At 43.1% G+C, this 20,024-nt stretch overlaps 1 protein-coding gene across 2 annotated transcripts in view; it reads left to right on the top strand.

Annotated features, from left to right (window-relative positions):
• BARD1 (BRCA1 associated RING domain 1) overlaps nt 1-8,360 on the top strand; it is a 44,755-nt gene extending 36,395 nt beyond the window's left edge. For both annotated transcript variants that reach the window (XM_056349448.1, XM_056349449.1), the window contains 2 exons: nt 6,031-6,128; nt 6,846-8,360. In XM_056349448.1, coding sequence (XP_056205423.1) covers nt 6,031-6,128; nt 6,846-7,175 — 428 coding nt within the window. In that variant the 3' untranslated portion in view covers nt 7,176-8,360. The remainder of the gene's footprint in view (nt 1-6,030; nt 6,129-6,845) is intronic.
• Nucleotides 8,361-20,024: the final 11,664 nt, after the last annotated feature.

Raw genomic sequence — 20,024 nt, forward strand, 5'->3', positions numbered from 1 at the left:
TTTTCATATTTAGAGAGTCCTTTTGCTCTAATTCACTTTTGGTTTGAAGAAAACATTGCCCTAAGGTACCTCATTGTAAGGAAAAGGATGGGAAGTACTATCTCATTCATTTAAAAGCATGTGATGGGATTCAGAGGATGGGCACTCCCAGTGGAATTTAACCTGACCTCTGCACCTTGGGAATGGCTACCTCCAGTCACTTTGATCAGTCTAGAAAGCAGCTGTGGCAAATCCTCCTTTCTTAAAGAAGACAGGACACTTGAGGGTTTAAGTGAAGTAAAGATTTTCATATTAATGCTCCTAGCTTCTGGGAATTGATGTTCAAGGACTTCCGAAGCATCTGCGCCATGATGTTTAATAAATATCACCTGGATTAACTTGTTAACTACCTTTCTTAAGCAGATTAATTTTAGTCTCTGCAGCATCTTGTGTCATTTCGAAGTGTTGGACAAATGGTCTGCTATTGTTTCACCAAATGAGATCTCTACCTCCCTCCATGAAAATCTGTGGTTCTAAAGTTACTTTATAAGCATATAAGAGACTATAAAAATTCTGTGTGCTGTATCAAAGACCAGTAATGCTGTTGATGAAAGCAAATTCAAGCTAGCCATGCCAAATTCCCCCAAGGTTTTTTCTCAGTCTGGATTTCTTTGTTTTCTGGGAAAGTAATCCCATCAAACTTTGCTCAATGTGCATGTATGTCTTAAAACCTAGTGTAGACTGAACTGAGGAAGTTTCAGTTGCAATCTCTACTAGATATTGGATGTGAAGTACTTCATCATCTTTGTTGCCGTTGTGTATTTCTAAATTACTTTTAGCTGTTCTAAGAGATTTTTGGGACTAACCCCTGCTCTTTGCTTTATTAATGCAAATCCAACAAAACTCCATTAAGGCCAATTGAGTTACTGAGAGCTACCCCTGGATATCTGTGGGTGATTACAACTTGTTCTTGGCAACCAGTTCTTTTTGTACTTCATCCTCTTTAAATTGTTCTTGCTGATGCAGTTTGATTATAAACCAATAAGACTTACATGAATAAGGATTATAGGGCTCTGATCTTAAATTTTGCAAACAATAATCTCTTTATTTCCAGTACTAGTAGCTACAGTTGTATCAAAGGTCAATTAATGACACCATTAGAGCGGGCACCCTTTTAACCTGCTTGCTCCTTATATGCTGGAAGGTGAGAAGGTAGGGGCAGCTATTCAGTGAGGTAATAAGGATCAGTGTAAGTAGTGATGCTTTACTGATCTTGCTAATGAGGAGGAAAAAAAATGAGCAGTATTCTCCCTGCCAAATGTGGTGGCATCAAGCTAAAATGTGGTTGTATTAAGCTGAAACCTTTTTCTGCAATATTTTCTAGGGACTTTAATACAGGCTTGGGTTTTGCTACAATTTGATGCAAATGATCTTGTTTGTATCTACAGGCTGCAAGTGTGAAATCAGCTATTTAAGAGGCCTTTAAATTTCTAATGTTCTGTATTTCTAGGGAAGAACTTTGCGTGACCCCTCTGCACGTGCAGTCTTGTCCCGGTGTGGTTTTCTGTCACGCAAGCTTTATTAATGAGTGCTTTCACACTAGAACTGGGCATTGCAAAACAGCTCTGGTCCCTGTGAAATGGAAAAATGCCATTTGCCTTGGTACAAGTCTTAGCCTTTTGCAGGTAATTGATCCAACTACTGTGATTAAACTAGAGGGCCATTAAAGCGTAGTTGCAATAATCACCCTTTTCTCTTTTGGGAAGAGAACATGTTAAATGAATAAACTCGATCAACCTCAAACCTAGAAGGTCCACAGCTTTTACTGGCAATAGTATCAATGAATAAATCAAGATTGGCTGAGATCCTGAGTAAGTTGAATGGTCTTATTTTGTTTTAGAACAGACTAGATTTTTAGTCAAGCTCACCTGTTAAGAATGCACAGACTGCGAATGTGGGAAGAAAACCAGTGTAACCCTGATCTGTACCCTTTCCTAAAACTACAGCTGTCCTTTCAAAAGTATATTTACTTTCCTCTCCACTTTCAGAGAGCTTCTTTAAGAGCTTCTTCTGAGATTCAGTCCTGTTCTCAAATTTTTTTTGCTTAAGTACTGAAGCTGTCCATCTCAATTTCAGAAGGGAGGTGACATAGTATTGATGGTGTCCTAATCACTTTTTAATTAGTATAATAGCTAGTCTTTATTTAGACCATTCATTTGACCAGCATTTTGGCATCAAGTTTTCACCGGCGTTTTTTCAATAGTGTTGAACTGTATCTGTAATCTCTGGAGTTCTAGGAATCGATTTAACATGGCTTCTGTTTTGAAGTCAAAGGGGTGCTATACCTCTGACTTATATAGGAGTGCTATAGGGTCAACAGAGCTTCTGGAAATATCCCTGTAAAAGTAGCGAAATGATACAGCTTTGAGTACAGTATGGAATTTTATTTCCTTTTATATGTTCTCTTAATCAGGGTGACGCTTGGTTGGATGGAGAGACTATTAAAAGGGAACTGTCATTATCCAGCCACTTACATGTTAGCAGCTTTAAAATTAACAATGCCTACTCAAGAAAAAGGCCTAGGATTTACTGAGTGGACTCAGTTTAACACTCAGTTTTCACAGAGAATAAAATCCATAGCTGGGGGGGTAGTAAGGTGGGTGGAGTTAGAAGGGTCTACAGTAGGCTTTAATCTTCTATTTGTATCCCTACTCCTAAGTGTGAAATTGAGTAGTTTTTTTAGCACAAGGGCATATTGTGGTGGCTGTGCCATCTCTTAGAAGAATGATAAAGCTTGTACATACCCAGTGCTTCCAGGTGACACTGTATATGCAACCAAAGCTGATGATGCTGTCTTTGGGAACCTCACTTACGTGCCTCACTGCATCTGAAAATGCTAATGCAAAATTAGTGATCTAGAAACATATGACTTGACATGAAATGTTGTGTGGAGACGGGGGGGAAAAGAATGGTGAAATAGGAACCCTTTGTTTAGACAAGTGCATAATGAGTTAGGTAGAAAGGCAACTTGAGCCCTCTGTCAATTTATGTCAAATTTGAGAACGGGGTATATTTCGCTATTTTCTTTCTCTCTGATTTCTTTTTTTATTATAGTATGTGAATACTTTCATTCTCTAATACAAAATCTTTCTAGTATGCAGGAGTCACTGAAGAGAAATGAGCTACTTGGGAAGAAGAAATCAGTCTGAAGTTCCAGTTTGTAGTTAAAGGATATACTGGTGTCTATCACTTAAATTATTTTAGCTTTCTTCTAGTTAAGAAGCCTTCCTTCGTGGATAGATATTCCTTGACTGTTCACCTTAGGGTTGTAAGCACCTTCCTCAAACACTGGTTGCTAACTGTGTCAGTTCTCTGAATATATAGCTAGACCATGTTTCTGATGACCAAAGACATGCTGTTTGCCTCATTTCCTTGTGCCTAAGGCTCTCCCTCCACTGTTACCCTGTCTGTGTTGTCTCTTTCCAAGTGATACTCTGGTTGTGCTGTTGATGGTAAGATTGCCGTGAAGTATGTTGAAGTCTGAAACACCACTTCTGAGCTTGAGGATTCCAGTAACTTACTTTCCTCTCTTGCTACCTGCACATAGACAAAGTGTTAGATCAGACTGCTTGAAATGTCCCTGAGCACAGTGGTTGCAAAAAGCATTTGTTCTTCTCTATCAAATATGACAAGACGCGTGAATCGGAACAAGTTCTGCTTCTACATCTTGCATGAAAATTATGTTCAGAAAATGTACTATTTTTCCATTACCAAAAACCAGTCTGTTGTTCCATGAAGGGCTGTGTGTGTGTGTAAGGCCTAACAGCGTGCCTTTTAACATACTTACATTAAGGAAAACACCTGGGCACCGCAAACTTATGTTCAGTGCTTTTTATGCTATCTGGAATACATAGCTTTTGTGCCACAAATCTGTTAAGATACAGAACTGTTCTGATTCTAGCTGTTTGAGAAAAGTTAAAATTAAGAATACTGATCACACAGGCACTGGCTAGACAAATTGTCTATTTACATATTTCCGGTTTTTCAAGGAAACAAATGTTTATCTTGTGGATCTTTATATAAGACATGTCTCTTGCCCTCTTGGAGGATTGTCATTATGTGTGACAAGGAACTCTGAGGCACACAGATTCCTTGGAGGACTTGGCTGTGTGAAATGGACAGACAGATGTATGCAAAACAGATGTAACCAATTTTGTGTTTTCTAACAGACAATCCACTAACATTTGTTACTTTCATGACTGACTTGTCGGGGTTTTTTTTCAGGCAAGTAGCAGTACAAAAAGACATTGTAGTCTTTTGTATTCATTCAAGTTTTTATTACTTTCATATCACATTCGCTTCATTTACTGATGCTGGCACTGGATGCTCAGTTTGCGAGTACTTGTATAAAAACCTCAGCTCTGTAGTGAAAGTCCTTGAAATTGAGCTTTTGGTGGCAGGTTGAAATAAAACATGCTCTTAATGGGTGGATAGTTCTGTTCTTAAGACTAGATGAGACTGTTTTTTCATTATTCTAAGTGGCACCTATTAACATCTGTATTTTTGGAAGGAAAGAATAGCCATGTAAGTTGGAGGCAAACTGACACAGGAAGTCTTGTTCAGTTGTGATGATTACAAAAGAAAAAAACCCCACACTTTTAGATTTGAGTTATGAGTACTCTGAAAATAAGTTATCAGTATTCATTGCTGTTATCAATAATGAATATGTAAGTTGCTTTTCCAGAAAATACATGACTAGGTTGCCCTTCTAGTTCATGTTAATTTTCCTTGAAGGAATTGGCAAGCGCAAATAATCAATCTGATATATGCACATGGCAGGAGGTATTTGCCATAGTATTCAGCCAGCTGCGGTTTTCTGTATAGGTTGTGTTTTTTTATGTAAGTACACTAGAGGACTTCTAGTAACTAAAATATGAATTCCCATTGCATTTTGTGAGTTTGTATGAACTGGTAGTAAATTACCAACAGCTGGCTTTCAAGACCCCTCTAGATATTCCTGTCTATGGCTACTTGTTGCTATGGTATCTTCTTCTTCTCTTCATAGTCTTGGACTTTCTTCCTTTTTTAGGATCAACCCATGACATTTTACTTCTGATTTTGTTCGGTTTGCATTTTTTTAGATACGGTGGTTTTCATATTTGTACAGTAGAAATAAGTTGCCTGAATAAGAAGCACTGTGCAAGGAGTGAAGTACTACTTTAGAAGTTACAACCTTGACAACATTTGTAAATCCTCATGGAACGGTTCTCAAAATCAGCTTTGCAAACTTTCTTGGGTAATTTTTATTAATGAGTGCAATGTATGTGCAGGCAAAATGTTCCATCCTTGAATGGATGACCACAGCAATTTCTCTTTCCAAAGTGAGGTCAGGTGGTACATTTAACCGATGTTAGTGATACATTAGCATCAGTGCAGTCTGTATTAGAAAAAATAACTAGCCTTAAAACAAGGTAAAAACATGTTGACTCTGAAAGACAATCTCATTATGCAGCACTGGTAAGAAAAATGCATGCCACTGTTAAGCCCTAGCATAAATCTTCAGTTTGTGCTGATCTTGGAGACCTTGAAATCCCATCTGATTTGTTATTTGAGGCCGTAGCTGTTCAGAAACAGCTTGGTGCTTGCTTTGTAATTGCTCTTTATCAGGCAATTGCTTCCATTTCATAACTGGGGAGCTGGTTCTACATGCTCACTTTAAGCTTCCAAATGATCAGCAATTTGACATTTGACATTAAGTGGTTGACCTTTGGTGGGTAAGAGGGAAAGCTAGTAATTCCTAGTGTTTGCTGCACTGACTTTAGTGTGGTATTACTTCACCTGACTTGCATCTTCAACCACTCTTGTAAATTTTTTCAAGTTTAAAAGCAAATCGCTAAAGCATGCAAGCCTTGACGCCATGTGGATGCGATGTTTTGCATTAAGGGTGATCCTTTAATCTTAGTGCAACTCTTTAGTCCCTAAAATGACATGCAAGCCTCTATTACAACATGGGGTCTCTAATTCTTGCCTGCCTTATTGCGTTTTTTGTAGGGGTGCGAGCCTGTCTCCAAACCACAGTTCGAGAACAAGAAGAGAAGTATGAAATCCAAGGTGGCCCACAAAGAGGCCGGCTCAACAGAGAACAGCTGGTGGGTTTTATTGCTTGAGACACATTATCTTAATGACCTTTGGTTCATGCATTTTTGCCCTTTGCCACACGTGCAGGTGCAGTAATGTAAAATTATAATGTGGTCTTGTACAGAAATTTGATTATGTGCAAGGTGATCAAAAGAACTGCGAACACCCATAAAGCTGTCATTTTTCTCTATTAGTGGTTATGTTGCTATAACCTTGTCAAAGGAAACGCTGTATTACATTCATGGAAGAAGCTGTATGGGACAGGAAGTGATGCTGCTTTGGCCTTCCCTGCTCAGCGTTAGAACCTAGTTGAAATTATCTGAAAGTTGAAAGAAAAATGTTTTTATTACTACTTGTTTCTATATAGGGCCACTTTTATATTTAACTGCATTAATTTCTGGTTACTTTCTGGATTACACTGGAGAAGTTCATTAAATGTGTTATAGCAGTAGCTTTAAATATTCCTAGCTCATAGTTCAAACCCTGTTGGCTGGAAAATATTTAAACATAAGCAAGAATTTACTGTGTAAGCAAGCTTTTCCTGATTGTGTGCTTATACTGAGGACCGTAACATGTGAAGTTACTGTTCTAGCTTCTAGTGTGTGTTATTTTAAATTGTATTTCGTAGGCACTGATTGTTCCTGTCCCTTTTTTTTTTCTCTCTTGTACTCAGTTGTGAAGTCCTGTATTTATACATTGTTGTGGTGTTTGTTTTTTCTCCCACTTAGCTGCCTAAGTTGTTTGACGGATGCTACTTCTATTTTATGGGATCTTTCAACAGTCACCAGAAGAGTGATCTTGTGGAACTGGTCAAAGCAGCAGGAGGACAAATTCTGGTTAGGCAGCCAAAACCGGACAGTGATGTGACACAGACAATCAACACGGTGGCATACCATGCAGAATCTACTTCTGACCAGAGATGTTGCACTCAGTATGTGATCTATGATGCGTCTTCTAAATTCAAGCCGGAGAAAATTCGTCTGGGCAAAGTCTGGATGGCCCCCTCCAGCTGGCTTATAGACTGTGTGATGTCATTTCAGCTCCTGCCTGTAAAATGAATATTGATGCCTCGTGAGCAAGGCTTTTAAATGTGGTGAATGTTCAGCAGTTGGAACACTCTGGTGAACACTGGTCTGAAGCTATGATTTATATTTTGCACTTAGGAGTACAGGAGAGCTTTGACTATTCAAATTAGTTATTAAGATCACTGATATACTAGAATAAATTAATTTACAATGGAGGAGAGACATAAATATACTGCATTGACAAATGTGCCTTGGGTTATTTAGAATGCTTTATTTCTGCATTTAACTTAACTGTAATAATCACTGACATCTTTTAAGTAAGGTTTTGCAAAATGAAACCTTTTGTATTCTTGACTTAAACCATCCCTTTGTAGGTGATAGAGCATGACCCCATTTATTTTGTGTTTAATATCCATTGACAAGGATCTACTGTATGTGTCAGGATTTCCCAGCCAGGACAGAATTTGTATTTATTTTTAAAGATAAATACAAAAAACCCGTGCATTTCAACATAGTCATTTCCCTGTGTAGACATCTCTTCTGTCAGATGACGTGATATTTCCTATGACTTCTTACAACTGAATTTTGCAGGGAATTCTTGGCGTGGGTTAAACCTTGTAGAAAGTAGAGTTAACTAATGGCCTGAATTCATTTGAAAGTGAATGATTTTGAAAACACCGTCTTGAAAAATCTTGGTCTAAAATTCTTGAATTATAGCAAGAGTAATGCTTTATTCACTTCTGTCCTCTTCCACACTTTTAAAGGTGAGACTTAAATTTTATTCTATTTTCTGAAGTTTTTTAAGCGACAGGATCCTTATTAAATTACTACAATCAAAAATACTTCTGTAAGTATGGATAGCTATCATGGTTATGTTAACAGAAAAAGTATAATGATCACAAAAGAATTATGCCTCACTTTGCACAATTATGCTTAAAATCAGCTGGCTACACTGGAGTAATAATTGATTCCTTCGCATTTGTTACAGTATTTCTCATAATTTGTCGTAAGATGTTGTCAGAATCTTACTTCCTTAGTCTGTGCTCCTACGTGATATCTTGCATCTTTTCTGTTGCCTTAGTTTGCGATTTCATACTTTAAAAATGGTGTCTTGCAGTAATATATGGTGCAAATGATGGTTGTGGGCTGAAACCAAGTCTCTCGTGTCTGCTTCTGCTTTGTGTTTGCTTGTAATAAAAAAACTTCTAGTGCCAGTAAGTCTGGAGTATCTTATTACATGAGCTTAGCTGCAGAATGAGTGCACAGTCCATATGTATCTTGACAGGTAAATGGAAATGTAAGTACTTTTCTGTGAACTGGACATGGCTGCGAAGGTAGCATATCCATCTGCAAGAGCAGCTCTTCTCTTGTAGCCATTGCCATTGGAGATCCTGTGCCAATTTTCAATATGCTCTGTAGAACTCTTCAAAAGATACACTTCAGACGTAACAGCTATAGTTTTCAACAGCATCTACTAGACTTCAGTAGCTGGAGTATCTTGATCTGTCACTTCTACTAGACTGAATCATTGCTTTTTACTAAATGCAGTCCTCAAGTACTTGCATGTCTGTGAGCAAGCAAAAATGCAAGGCTCATTAATAAATGGAACAATCCATGGAACTAATGTGTTCTGGGTTTTTGTGCAGATAAACACTGGCAGCAAATAAGGTACTGAGTCGATACCGCATGGACTTGGTCATTTATTTTAACGATTGTAGCACATTTTAACTTGGCATTTCATAGCACATCAATATACCTAATGTGGTATTCTTTGCAGAAGTAGCAGTGAATCTCTGCAAAATTCTTAAGAATGCAGCGTTTCTGCTGTGTACCAGGAAGAAGTTTGGCCCATCACTAATGCTGTTCTGTGTCCTAAAGCAGAAGCAGCAGGTTTATGGGTTTCAAGAGCCATTTTTCCTTGGCAGCTGAAAAGAAACTCCGGTAGAAAATTGCCATCAGATTTTTTAACTCACACTGAACTCTTCCTAGTTCTTTGGAATAAAGTTGTGTTTTTCAAGCAGGGTTACTATCAAATCACATTAAGAATCACTCCATGTCATACTGAGGAGTGATCCTTACCCTTCTCATTGTACTCAAGATTAACTCTGGCCTGTCTCCTTCAGGTCTCCTCAGGAATTCAGAGTTTGAGTGTGATCAACTTCTGTAGCCTCATGCACTTAACGAGCCTCACAGAACTGCAGTAAGCAGACTTTGATGCCAGAATTGCAGCAGGTGTCGAACACTACTGAAGCAATAGGGAAGTACACAAAAGCTAGAGGTTGGTGACACAGACCCTGCTTAATTCACTCTTGCTAATCATTAAAAGCAGAGGGATAGCACTTCTGTCTACAAAGAGTCTTGTAGTAAGGATAAATCTAGTCCCTTAATCTATTGGATTTTGGCTCATGAAAGCAAGGTTATAAAATCATGAGGCACGTGGTAAAAAAGGGGATGTAGGTTGTTTCTCGCTGTCTCTTCTAGTCCAGGCTCAAAATAGAAGAGGTACTTCAAGCAGTGTGAGTAGACTTGTGGTACTGACAGCCGTAGACTGTTCGGGTACTGCATGCTTTGGCATAGCCTGAAGCAGGGAGTAGATGAGTTCATCAAAGAACATCTGTTGAAGGTTAGTAAAGAACCTTAGCTGAACATGAATTTATATTGGAGTTCTGCTAAACTGCGTATACTTAATGTGCATTGACGATGGGCATTTGAAGAGGTAAAAGTCAAGACTTGCATTCTGGATTATAGATGTTTTTATTACCCTTTATACGTCAGAAATGCTGTGAATCTCAGGCTAATGATTTTCAGGCAGCTTCCCTTGAAATGTATCTCACTATGAATTAGTTAATCTGGGACACTCGGTAACGCTTTCAGTGGCAATGCCTGGGGTTCAGTGACATCAATTTAACATCACTAATAGTTGATAGAAGAAAATATTTTTAATAAATACCGTATCATCTTTTTGAATGGCTGTGGCCTGTGGACTAAGGGAGAATGTATGAAGCCTGGACAGTTTGTTTTCTTTATTGCTGCTGTTTTGTGTGGGGTTTGTGGTGGGTGTGCATGTGTGTGTATTGAAGTGAAAGATACTTGAGAGTATGGAGATTGCTTCCTTGCATTGGTGTCCTAGGTAGATCCATCCTGGGGAATATAGTCGCAGAATACCTCGTATGTTTGGCTGTTTCTACCTCTATTTGCTTACTCATTTTCAAAGTTCTTATATCCCTAAAATATCAATGGTTCTCTTTAGACTTTGTTCTACCAGCTATAAAATAAAATCTGTTCTCTCTGTTGTTGAACATTGAGGATTCATTTGTTTCTTGAGATACCCAGAAGTGACTTTTCTGAGGTAGAAGTGAATGGCCCATAAAAAGAGCTTATCAGAGCAACGCAGGAGCGCTAGATGTTGCAATATTTCTGCAAGTGTTTCGGGGAAGCAACAGGCAAACAAGTGGTACCACTGGTGGCTGCTTTTGCTCTCAAATTAGGAGGTGCTTATGGATGGTCCATCACCTTGCAGCCCTCTTCCGAATGAATGTGAATAACAAGCATGGGAGGGTCCAAAGGCTCCAGTAACAAAATTGTCAGCAAGTGCTTTACCCAGCTGGCTTCTACACAGCCTTCGTTAGGCTTGAACTAAAGCCCCTCTCCTGCTCTATTCCAAGTGTCTGAGCTGAGGCTGGACACGACCGTCTGTGTGGGACCCAGCACAAAGTCATCCGTGATCACCCTGGGCAAGGCTCCCAGAAGGAGCAAGAGCCATCGAAGAGAAATATTTCAAGGAAAGGAATAGTTCTAGGCAGGGAGTTGAAGTTGGGTTGTATTCCCTGCCTAGGTCTGCTGTTCTGTTTAAGACTGAACTTAATCTGGAGCAGTTATTTTGTGCTGCAGTCTTCCAGCAGATCAGCACTTTGGCTAATGAAACCCTTGCAAATACTCTGTTCAGGACAAAGGTGTCTGTATGGAACCCACAGACTTGTAAAACTACACGTTGGTGGATATTTGGGGCAAATGGGTAAACATAAGGATTGTCTGGTCCTCCGGCCTGCGCTTCCCGTGCTGCTGATTCACACGGGCTAGCTTTGCTGTCAGGGTTGTAGAGGGAAGGGGAAAAATTGGCTTGTAACTGTCAGTGCTGCAGTGCCAACAGAGCTGCTGGGTAGGAGCGGCTGTTCCTGTGGATCGGCTGGACTGCCAGCGATGTCTGGATAGCAGCAGCATCTTGAGATCTTGTTGAGGGCAGGTGTATGAAACATGGTACAGCAAAAGTTCTCTGTTTTTCTTCCTTAAGCTATTTTGTACTTTAGCACTGGAGAATCACCTATTTTTGTCTTGGAAACGGGGTGAATTTAAAGTCAGTTTAATTGGTGTCTGGCCCTGTGTCATTTTTCCGGCTTTCTTCCATAATTTGCAAGAAAAAGCAGTTTGATGGAAAGGTTTCCATCTCTTGGATACTAAAGCAGACCGCACTGCGTTGCAAAAGCCAGCAAAGTAAGCTTAAATATCAGCTTAACAGCTACAGAAAGAGGGCTTTGGACAGCCAGATAGTATTGGCTAGGAAACGGGCAGCACTGTCTCAGATGGAACAAATGAAGATTCAGCTGTTTTTAATAGCAGTGCAGCATGTTCTATCTTTTCAGACTTGTTTGATTTAAATTAACGGTAGTTTAACTAGTGTTAAATTACCCTTAAAGCAGAAGAACATTTTGTATGTAATCAGTTGGGGGAAGGGGAGGAAGGTTCCCACCTTTCTCTTTCTTTTTTTTTTTTTTTTTCTTATGGAAAATATGCATCTTCTGTGCTTCAGTTTCATTCCTGGCAGGATGTCTGCTCTGATGAGCTAGCAGAGAACTGTCAGCTCCCCCTGCATGTTTGAGACACTGCTGTCACTTGCAGAGCGCAGATGCTGAGGCAGTGACAGGCGGCGGATGGCTGGTACCAGCACTCCTGTTACGCAGCAGGGGCTGTGATGTCTTGCCTCAGTGGGCGTTGGAAGCGCTGTGCACCACAGCTGGGAGAAATTAACCGTGCAATGCCATGGTTAGCTGCCTTACAGTATCTGTCCTGGGTGTCCAAGTGTATTTAAGCAGCAGAGAGGTTTCTTCCCTGATGGGCACAGCTGTAAACCCCAGCAGCCCTTTCTCAGGCCTGAGTTTACTTTGGGGCGATGCCCGCTGAGTTACAGTGAGAGCGGTGAAGAGCAGCGCTGTGCTGCAAAGAACGAGCAGTGCTTACCTTCACAAGCCCATAAACTAAACAGATACACAGTGAGAACGGGGTTAAAACATGCATTAAAAATGGGACGTAAAGCAACAGCTAAGCTGGCTGTCTTGCTCAGCTTGCTGAACTGATAAAAATTTACTTTTTTCTTCATTTAGTGTGGGGCTGGGTTATCTTCCTGCTGGTTTAGCAAGCTGCTAATTCTCAGAGGAGTCAAAAAAAAGTGGTGGTGGGAGCAGGTGTGAGGCTGCCTCTTTTGGCAGCAATCAGCTGGGGTTCAGTTGTGATATGAAGGCCTCCAAAGCGAGCTTTTCCGATTGCTGTGCACACTGGTGCACCCCACGCTCCCCTGAGGAGGTCCCAGTGTCTCTTGCGGGTTTGCAGTGGGTGCTGGTGGCAGCCTGACCAGGGAAATGGTTCTCTCCTGCTTTGCTGCAAGGGTCAGCTCTGAACAGCTGGTGCCAGGGAAAACCCAGATCAGCTATAGTTCAGGTCCAGCTGGAATTTATGGTTTCTAGCAAAATTTAACTTTTTTCTCCGCGGCATAAAAGATGCGAAGGAACATTTGAAAAAAAATATTTGGGGCCTTTTAACAGAATTAAATATTAATATGGGTAATGCAATCAATGCTGTATTGATTGCGTTAGCCACAATAATGTTTAATTCAATAAGTCTGCAGTGCTGGATCTTTTTCTTCCCCTGTGTTTATTCTACGCTGTGCAGCAATGTAATGCCTGTGTGCCCTGCCCAGCTGCGTCCCCTAGGTTTGTTCGAGGAGAGCAGGAGCTGATAGCGTGGGGAGAAGGAAAAGAAGCCAGGCTGCACTTGGGGTGGAACTCCTTTACGTGCCTCAGGTTAAAGTCAGTCACCTATGTGGCTGATAAAGTCTGGATTCAAAACAGCTACTCTTAGTGGCATGCATAGTTTTTAAAGGTGTCACACAAACAATATTGCTATTAATGTAAATATTGCTCGTGACTTCCACGTGCTTTGCTTCTGGAGCCTGGGTCTGATATGATGCTTCATTCCTGCTCTCAGCAGTCGAGTTCCAGCAGCTGCATGTGTCAAAATGGGAAGAATTTCCACGCCAAGCTCTCTAACGTGCTTCTGAAGAGGTGCCAGGTTCTGGTTTTAAACTCAGCCAAGCTTGAACGATTTTATCTGTGGTTGTAGGCAGAAGGTTTTTATTAAATTAAAAGTCACAGTTTTGTTTAACTGAAAATTTGGAGGCAGATGTTCTCTCCAGCTCAATCCACTCACAATACAAGTTTTCTGATCTCTGCTTCTTTGCCTGCTGTGTGCCTTTTGAACAAGGTTTGGTAAAAACATCTGGGAACAGCCTAGAATAAGTGTTTGGGGGTTTCCAGTGAAAGGTTTTTGATATTTATTTTTTTTTTGTGGACTCTTTCAAGAGTTTCCATGGACTACTGGCTTCTGGTTTTAGAAAAACTGCTTGATGAAATCGACCTCGACTCATTACTGAGAGGTGGAGAAACTGCTCACACTGGATGCGAAGTTCCTGGGGTCTGTGCAGCAGCATATGTTTGTGGCTTGGAAGTGGGGTGTCCCTAGCTAGCTCAGGTCTGCTGAGCTACAGACTTGCTCTCCCACCCATCACAGGACACCAGACTTACCCAAGGAGCTGGGTGGGTGCTTGGGCACGTAGCCTACCCTGCACCCCAGGCTAGCGTAGAACACAACTGGTCCTGCCAGCAAGGTAAGCTTTTACCAGTGCCTGTGGGCCCTGAGGATGCTGTCATCAACGGGCAGGGAAGTAGGGACAGGATTTGATTTGTTCTTGTTGCATTCCACCTACATTTGTCGAACCCAAGAAAAACCCCATAACCTTGCTCTTAATTCGTCTTTACAGGGCACATGCATTTCAGCACAAAGTCTTATTTAGCATGCAGGGATGCAGGTAGGACCTAACAGCATCGGGCTCAAAAGGGACAGGCACAGTGAGCTCAGCTGGTCAGTAGGGACCGGGTTCGGAGACAGCCATACATTTTCACTTGTTCTCGAGCACCTGCGGGTCAGGTACTTTAAACGGGATTTGGACAGCAAAGACAGATTGTGAATGTAAAATGGAGCTCCGGGCTTTGATATTGAAGTCCCCAAATTCACGTCTAAAGGAATAAGTGATCAGATGCAGCAGCTCCTGTGTTAAGACGGCATGGTTGTGACACATGCCATTCAAGTGGCAAGTTCTGTAAGATCCATAAGTCAGAAGGAGCCACAGTTCCTACGAGGCCGGGCAAGGCTCTGTGTTTAAGCAGACAACACTCAAGACTGTTGACAAGGAGAGGGCTGTAGGTGGAAGATAACTCTGCTTAAGCTCATGCTTACCCCGGGTGCTGTGCTGTTTGGCACACTAAAGAAAGCCCCGAGGCCAGGAGGTTGTAACGGTATAAATAATCCCATTCTGATCCCATTCGAGGGGCAAGCTGCCTTCGAGGAGGTGGTGGTGGGTGCTCAGTTGTACCTACACTTAGTCCTTCAAGGACTTCACAGTTGACTGGAGGGGAGGACAGAGATGACAACCAGTGACTTCAAGAGGTTTCATGGGGCGCTGTGAGATGAACAAAAGTACCGAGAGCTCCAGCATCCAGAGAGAGTTTTTGTCCAGGCCCAAGCTCCTGTCCTGGCAGCCATCCCAGATGGGTGCTGACAGCTGCTGGCCGGCTGTAGGTGCTAAATGGAACTGGACTGTGGCATCTCTTCTCTTTTAGGAAGGTGCCTGTTAGCTGTAACTGCCAAGGAGGCTAAATCATAATTTTCTTCTGTGTCTTACAGGTGATTGATCTTTGTACATCTTATAATATTTGATCATGGTAGTGAAACATGCCTGAGTGCAGCAGGCAGAGAGGCTATAACCGGCCCTTTGGGTATGTTGCATATTCCCACAGCTAATTAGCACACATTAAGGTGACTATTGAAACTGTCTTTCTGTATTAAAGGCTAATATAATATTCACTTCTCCTGGTCTCCTTCATTCCCCCTTTCCGTCACATCCCTGAAGGAAAAGCACTTAAATGTCACAATTTCAAAACAGAGCACCCAGCAAGTGAAGAAATCCTCAAATTTGAGGCTGTTTTGTGCCTTCAATGCCATGGTCACCCCCACCTCTTCTGTTCCTGCTTCACACTGTGCTCAGGCTGCTCCTGGTATTTCATTCCTCCTCAAAAAGATGATCTTAAAAAAAAGATCATTTTGTACCTGCGTGGAGGACTGAGCAGTTGATTTCTCTGGGCAGCTATTTCTAGGGTGATGCCCCACAGAAGGCTGCCTGTGTTTCACTAGGAAAAACACCTCCTGTGGTGTTTCTGAAAGCAATGAGGAGTTACTTTACCTGTGACAGGCACGACCTCAAGTACCCAGAGGATAGAAATTACTGTTTTCAAGGAGCTCATGTCCATGTGGAGTGGTGTTGCGCTGCCCATCAGCCAGGCACCTGCGGTGAAACACTGTGCTGGAGCAAGCAAAGCTATTTCATCTTCCTTACCACAGCCTCCACCGGCACAGTTCAGGGCAATGCTTGCATAGGCAGGCAAGCAAAGAAAGAGAAAGATGCAAAAAGAAGTGCGTGTGGCAATTGAAAAGGTTTATGCAGGTGCTTCAAAGCTCGGCCCTGGGTGAGCAACAGAATTCTGCAAAAGAGGCAGCTGCAAAGCTCAGTTTCCAAATCTTCACCTCTCCAGACCTTTCTTTGCAGGGTTCGTCTGCCCAAAGCAAATCAGAGAGCTCTCTTTAATAATCTTGCACTTCCAACCACCTTTGCATGGGTCTCTGTCCCTGCCATGCCCGCTTCAGATTTTTACAGGCTTATTCACTGCATTATAACATTTACGCACCGTGGTTCCCAGACATTTCCTTCTAATGGATTTTGCATTAGTAGCTAGTATCGAGAAATCTAGTACCAAAAGGTTAATGTGCATCCATTAGTCCTTTTTTTTCCCCCTTTTCTTCTTTATGTGCTAGTAGAAGACAACTGATTTCACTAAATACATTAGGTCTGGAAAGGGTCTGGAAGCACTTGAAATTCTGCACATGCAAAGCTGTAGTGCTATTAATATTGTCCTGTCTAAGCACTGTGGGTAAAGTGGGATTTGCAGATGTTGAATGATACCTTTCAGGTGTTTTCCAGCCCCTGCAACCTTTCTGCTCCTCATAAAAAGAGTTAGGCTTTTTGAGAACTTCTCCTTTTGTCAAGTGGGTTACTTGCTCTGCATCTCCTGCACTGTGAAGGAATCTGTGCTTTCTCCGGTGTGCTCTCTCAGCTGTAGGCAGGCTAAGGAGGAGGCATGCCGGGGTAGTTCAGGCTGTTGTGCGGGCAGCTGAGCTAACCTGAACAGCTAAACTGTTCCTCAACCTGTAGCAAATGGTTTTCTCCTTCCTCCTCCCAAAGCCAGCGTGAAAATTTCTGTCCTGCTAATTGGAGTGAAGCTGAACCCTGGGAGTATCTCAGTGCGTTCTCTGACCTGCACTTTAGACTAGGTCGAGCTTTTTCACTGAAAAAAATCTATTACTCTAACAACCACAAGTGGCAAGCGGGAGGAGTAGGGAGGGCTGGCTGTTTGTTTTGCCTCCTCACGTACTTAGGATTTGCAGAACTTGCCATGTTCTTTAACTGGAAACTTATGTTTTAGCAACACAAATCTTTGAAAGTTAAGAATTTGGATCATAATACTCTCATGCTGGCTGTCTTTGCGTGTATTGGGTTTGCGTGGCAAGGTTTTGGCAGCAGGGGGCTGCAGGGGTGGCTTCTGTCAGAAGCTTCCCCCACGTCTGATGCAGCCAATGCCACCGGCTCCAAGACAGATCTGCTGCCGGCCAAGGCCGAGCCCATCAGCGGTGGTGGCAGCACCTCTGGGATAATGTATTTAAGGAGGGGGAAAAAACTGTGTAATGGCAAATGCAGCTGGAGAGACTATGAGAGCAATAACTCTGCAGCCCCCAGGTCAGTGCAGGAGGGTCAGGAGGTGCCCCAGGTGCCGGAGCAGAGATTCTCCGGCAGCCCCTGGTGAAGCCCACGGTGAGGCTGGCTGTGCCCCTGCAGCCCAGGGAGGTCCGCGGTGGAGCAGATCCCCACCTGCAGCCTGGGGAGGAGCCCACACAGGAGCAGGGGGATGCCTGAAGGAGGCTGTGACCCAAGGGAAGCCCAGGCTGGAGCAGGTTTGCTGGCAGGACCTGTGGACCCATGGAGAGAAGAGCCCATGCTGAAACGAGCTTGCTGGCAGGACTTGTGACCCCGTGTGGGACCCAGGCTGGAGCAGGCTGTTCCTGAGGGACTGCGCCCCGCGGAAGGGACCCACGCTGGAGCAGTTAATGAAGAGCTGCAGCCCGTGGGAAGGACTCACGCTAGAGAAGTTCACAGAGAACTGTCTCCCATGGGAGGGATCCCTCCACGCCTCCAGCTGGGATCAACCCACCACACTGTGCTTAGCACACAGTCTGCACGGGTGGAACTTCCTCGCCCTTGGAGCTGCCTGCCAAGACCCTAATGGAGAGCCACACCGTCGCTCTCAGTCTTCCCCCACTCTCTTGCCCACCCCAAATCAGGACTCAGCCCTCAGATCCTTCCATAAGTCCAGCCTGGCTCTCCATGCCCCATGGTGTCCCCCCTTCCACCCCTGGCAGAGCTGAAGGGCTGGGCGGCAGCGCAGACGTGGTACGTACCAGCTGAGGCACGGCTAGCTCACTGCTCTGTGAGCCAGCAGCTCCTGACTTCCGAATCTCGTCACTGGTATTTCCCAGGACCACGTTGTTGTTCGGAGTGAAGATTCGTCTCTGGCACTAAAATCCGTGGCTCATGGAGGGCTGGTCTTATTTGAGCCCCAGAGCAGACACCTCCGTGACGCCCGTTGCAGGCTGAACTGCTGCAGGATGGTCTGCCATGTGTACGGGGCTCAGCTCTGCGGGGTGCAACATCCCCGTGCCCATGGCTCGACTGACTGTTCTCCAGGTAAGCTCTGCTCTACCCGGCACTCACTGACTTGGAGATATTTAGGTGCAATGGGGTTACACAAAGCTGGGTACGCGAGCAACTCCAGGTGTGCGAGTTCAAAACATTGCAGAATCGAGGCCAAAAGAAAAGTAAAAAATCCCATGTGCTTTAATTTCACTTAATGAGAAACCATTCGCAGCTTTCCGTTTCTGATCTGTATCTTTCCATTTCTATTCTAATGGTAATTACTGTAGCAGTTTATTAACAAAGAAATCATTTGATAGCCTTCACATATTCCCATACTTCAAGTATCTAACAACGTATTGATTCGATAGCTTGGCACTGCTCCTGATTGAGGAGCTGGAGTTTAATTTTTTTTTAAGCACTTTGATCATTTCACATGCAAAGGATAATTATTGTTCTAGTTGAAACAAGGGATGGATTGCAGAGTGATGGAGTTTACAGTATGTTCTTGTGTGTGATCCCTGCCGTACCCACAGACGGAGCAAGTGGTGCCTGCGTTTTCTTGGAAGAAGTACCTTGAAAAATTGTCACCGGGTTGGATTTCTGATCCCTGAGTTACTACAGTCAGCAATGAAAAGGCACACAACACATATGCAGAGAGGTAATTGATTTTTGATGCTGCCGAGCATATCTTTATGAAAGGTTTTTGTGTTGACAGCTGTATGCCCAGCTTTCTGTTGGGTGCCAGCAAGGTGCTGTGTGGAGCAGGTTTTGCAACGGCAATGCATCTTCCTAGCCCTCACTCGTGCTGCAGACTCATGACACTGCTGGTTGCTTCATCGCCTCTGCTCTCACTTTCTGGATGGCTCCTCACTTTTTCAAGGTGGCTGGGGAAATTTTCCGTGATGCCAGTTCGCAGTGGTACAGAAGACGAGGGCACTGCCATGGCTCCCGGAGGGCTATGCAGCGTGTGGTGGGTGAGTCTGCACCATCACACAAGCCCAGCCGTGGTCCAGCCCCCCAGAGACAACCAGCAGCCGGTCTGCCACTGCACTGGGGTGGCTGGTGTGCGCGATATGTGGCAGGGGCTCACAGGAGGGAGAAACAAGGTGGTGGTGCTGGGAGCAGTGCGTGGCATAGACTGTTTGTGCACGTTGCCATCATGCTTTTTGCAGATTTTTAGCAAGTTGTTCCCAATCATACTGGAGGCCTATGTGGGAGCTCTATTTCTGCTATGGGAAACTTGCCCAGAAAGATGCGCCAGCTACTTCAGTAAGTAGACCTGGACCCAGCGCCTTTGGTGGCATCATGAACCCTTCTAGAAGGAGTAAGGGGAGCACAATGGATGGAAGTGATTTGCTGTAAGATTTCTCATGTAGGTTTAGAAAGAGCAGAAGCATTTGACCTCTACGAGAGGAAGATGCTACTTGTGTCCTCGCAGGGCTTTTTATTCACATGACCCTAATGGGCTTCCTAACTGGTTGGTTAATAATTCATATGCTTGTGAAATGGCCCTGCTTGATCGTGCAATGCCTAGGTGACCCTACAACCTGTTGGGAATAAGGCACCGAAAGAACTTGAATTACAGGTTAGTCATTTTCCCATCTAATATATCACAGACTGAAAGCTTTATGACTTCAGAGCTTACTGTATTAATTTTATGCATGAGTGCTTTATTTTTGCCATATGAGATATATCACTGGCTTACTAGAGCAAAATATCATTAGACCTGGAAAGGGATTTGGTCACTTACA

This window comes from Falco biarmicus, chromosome 8 (genome assembly GCF_023638135.1).
Source record: "Falco biarmicus isolate bFalBia1 chromosome 8, bFalBia1.pri, whole genome shotgun sequence".
Taxonomy (NCBI): domain Eukaryota; kingdom Metazoa; phylum Chordata; class Aves; order Falconiformes; family Falconidae; genus Falco; species Falco biarmicus.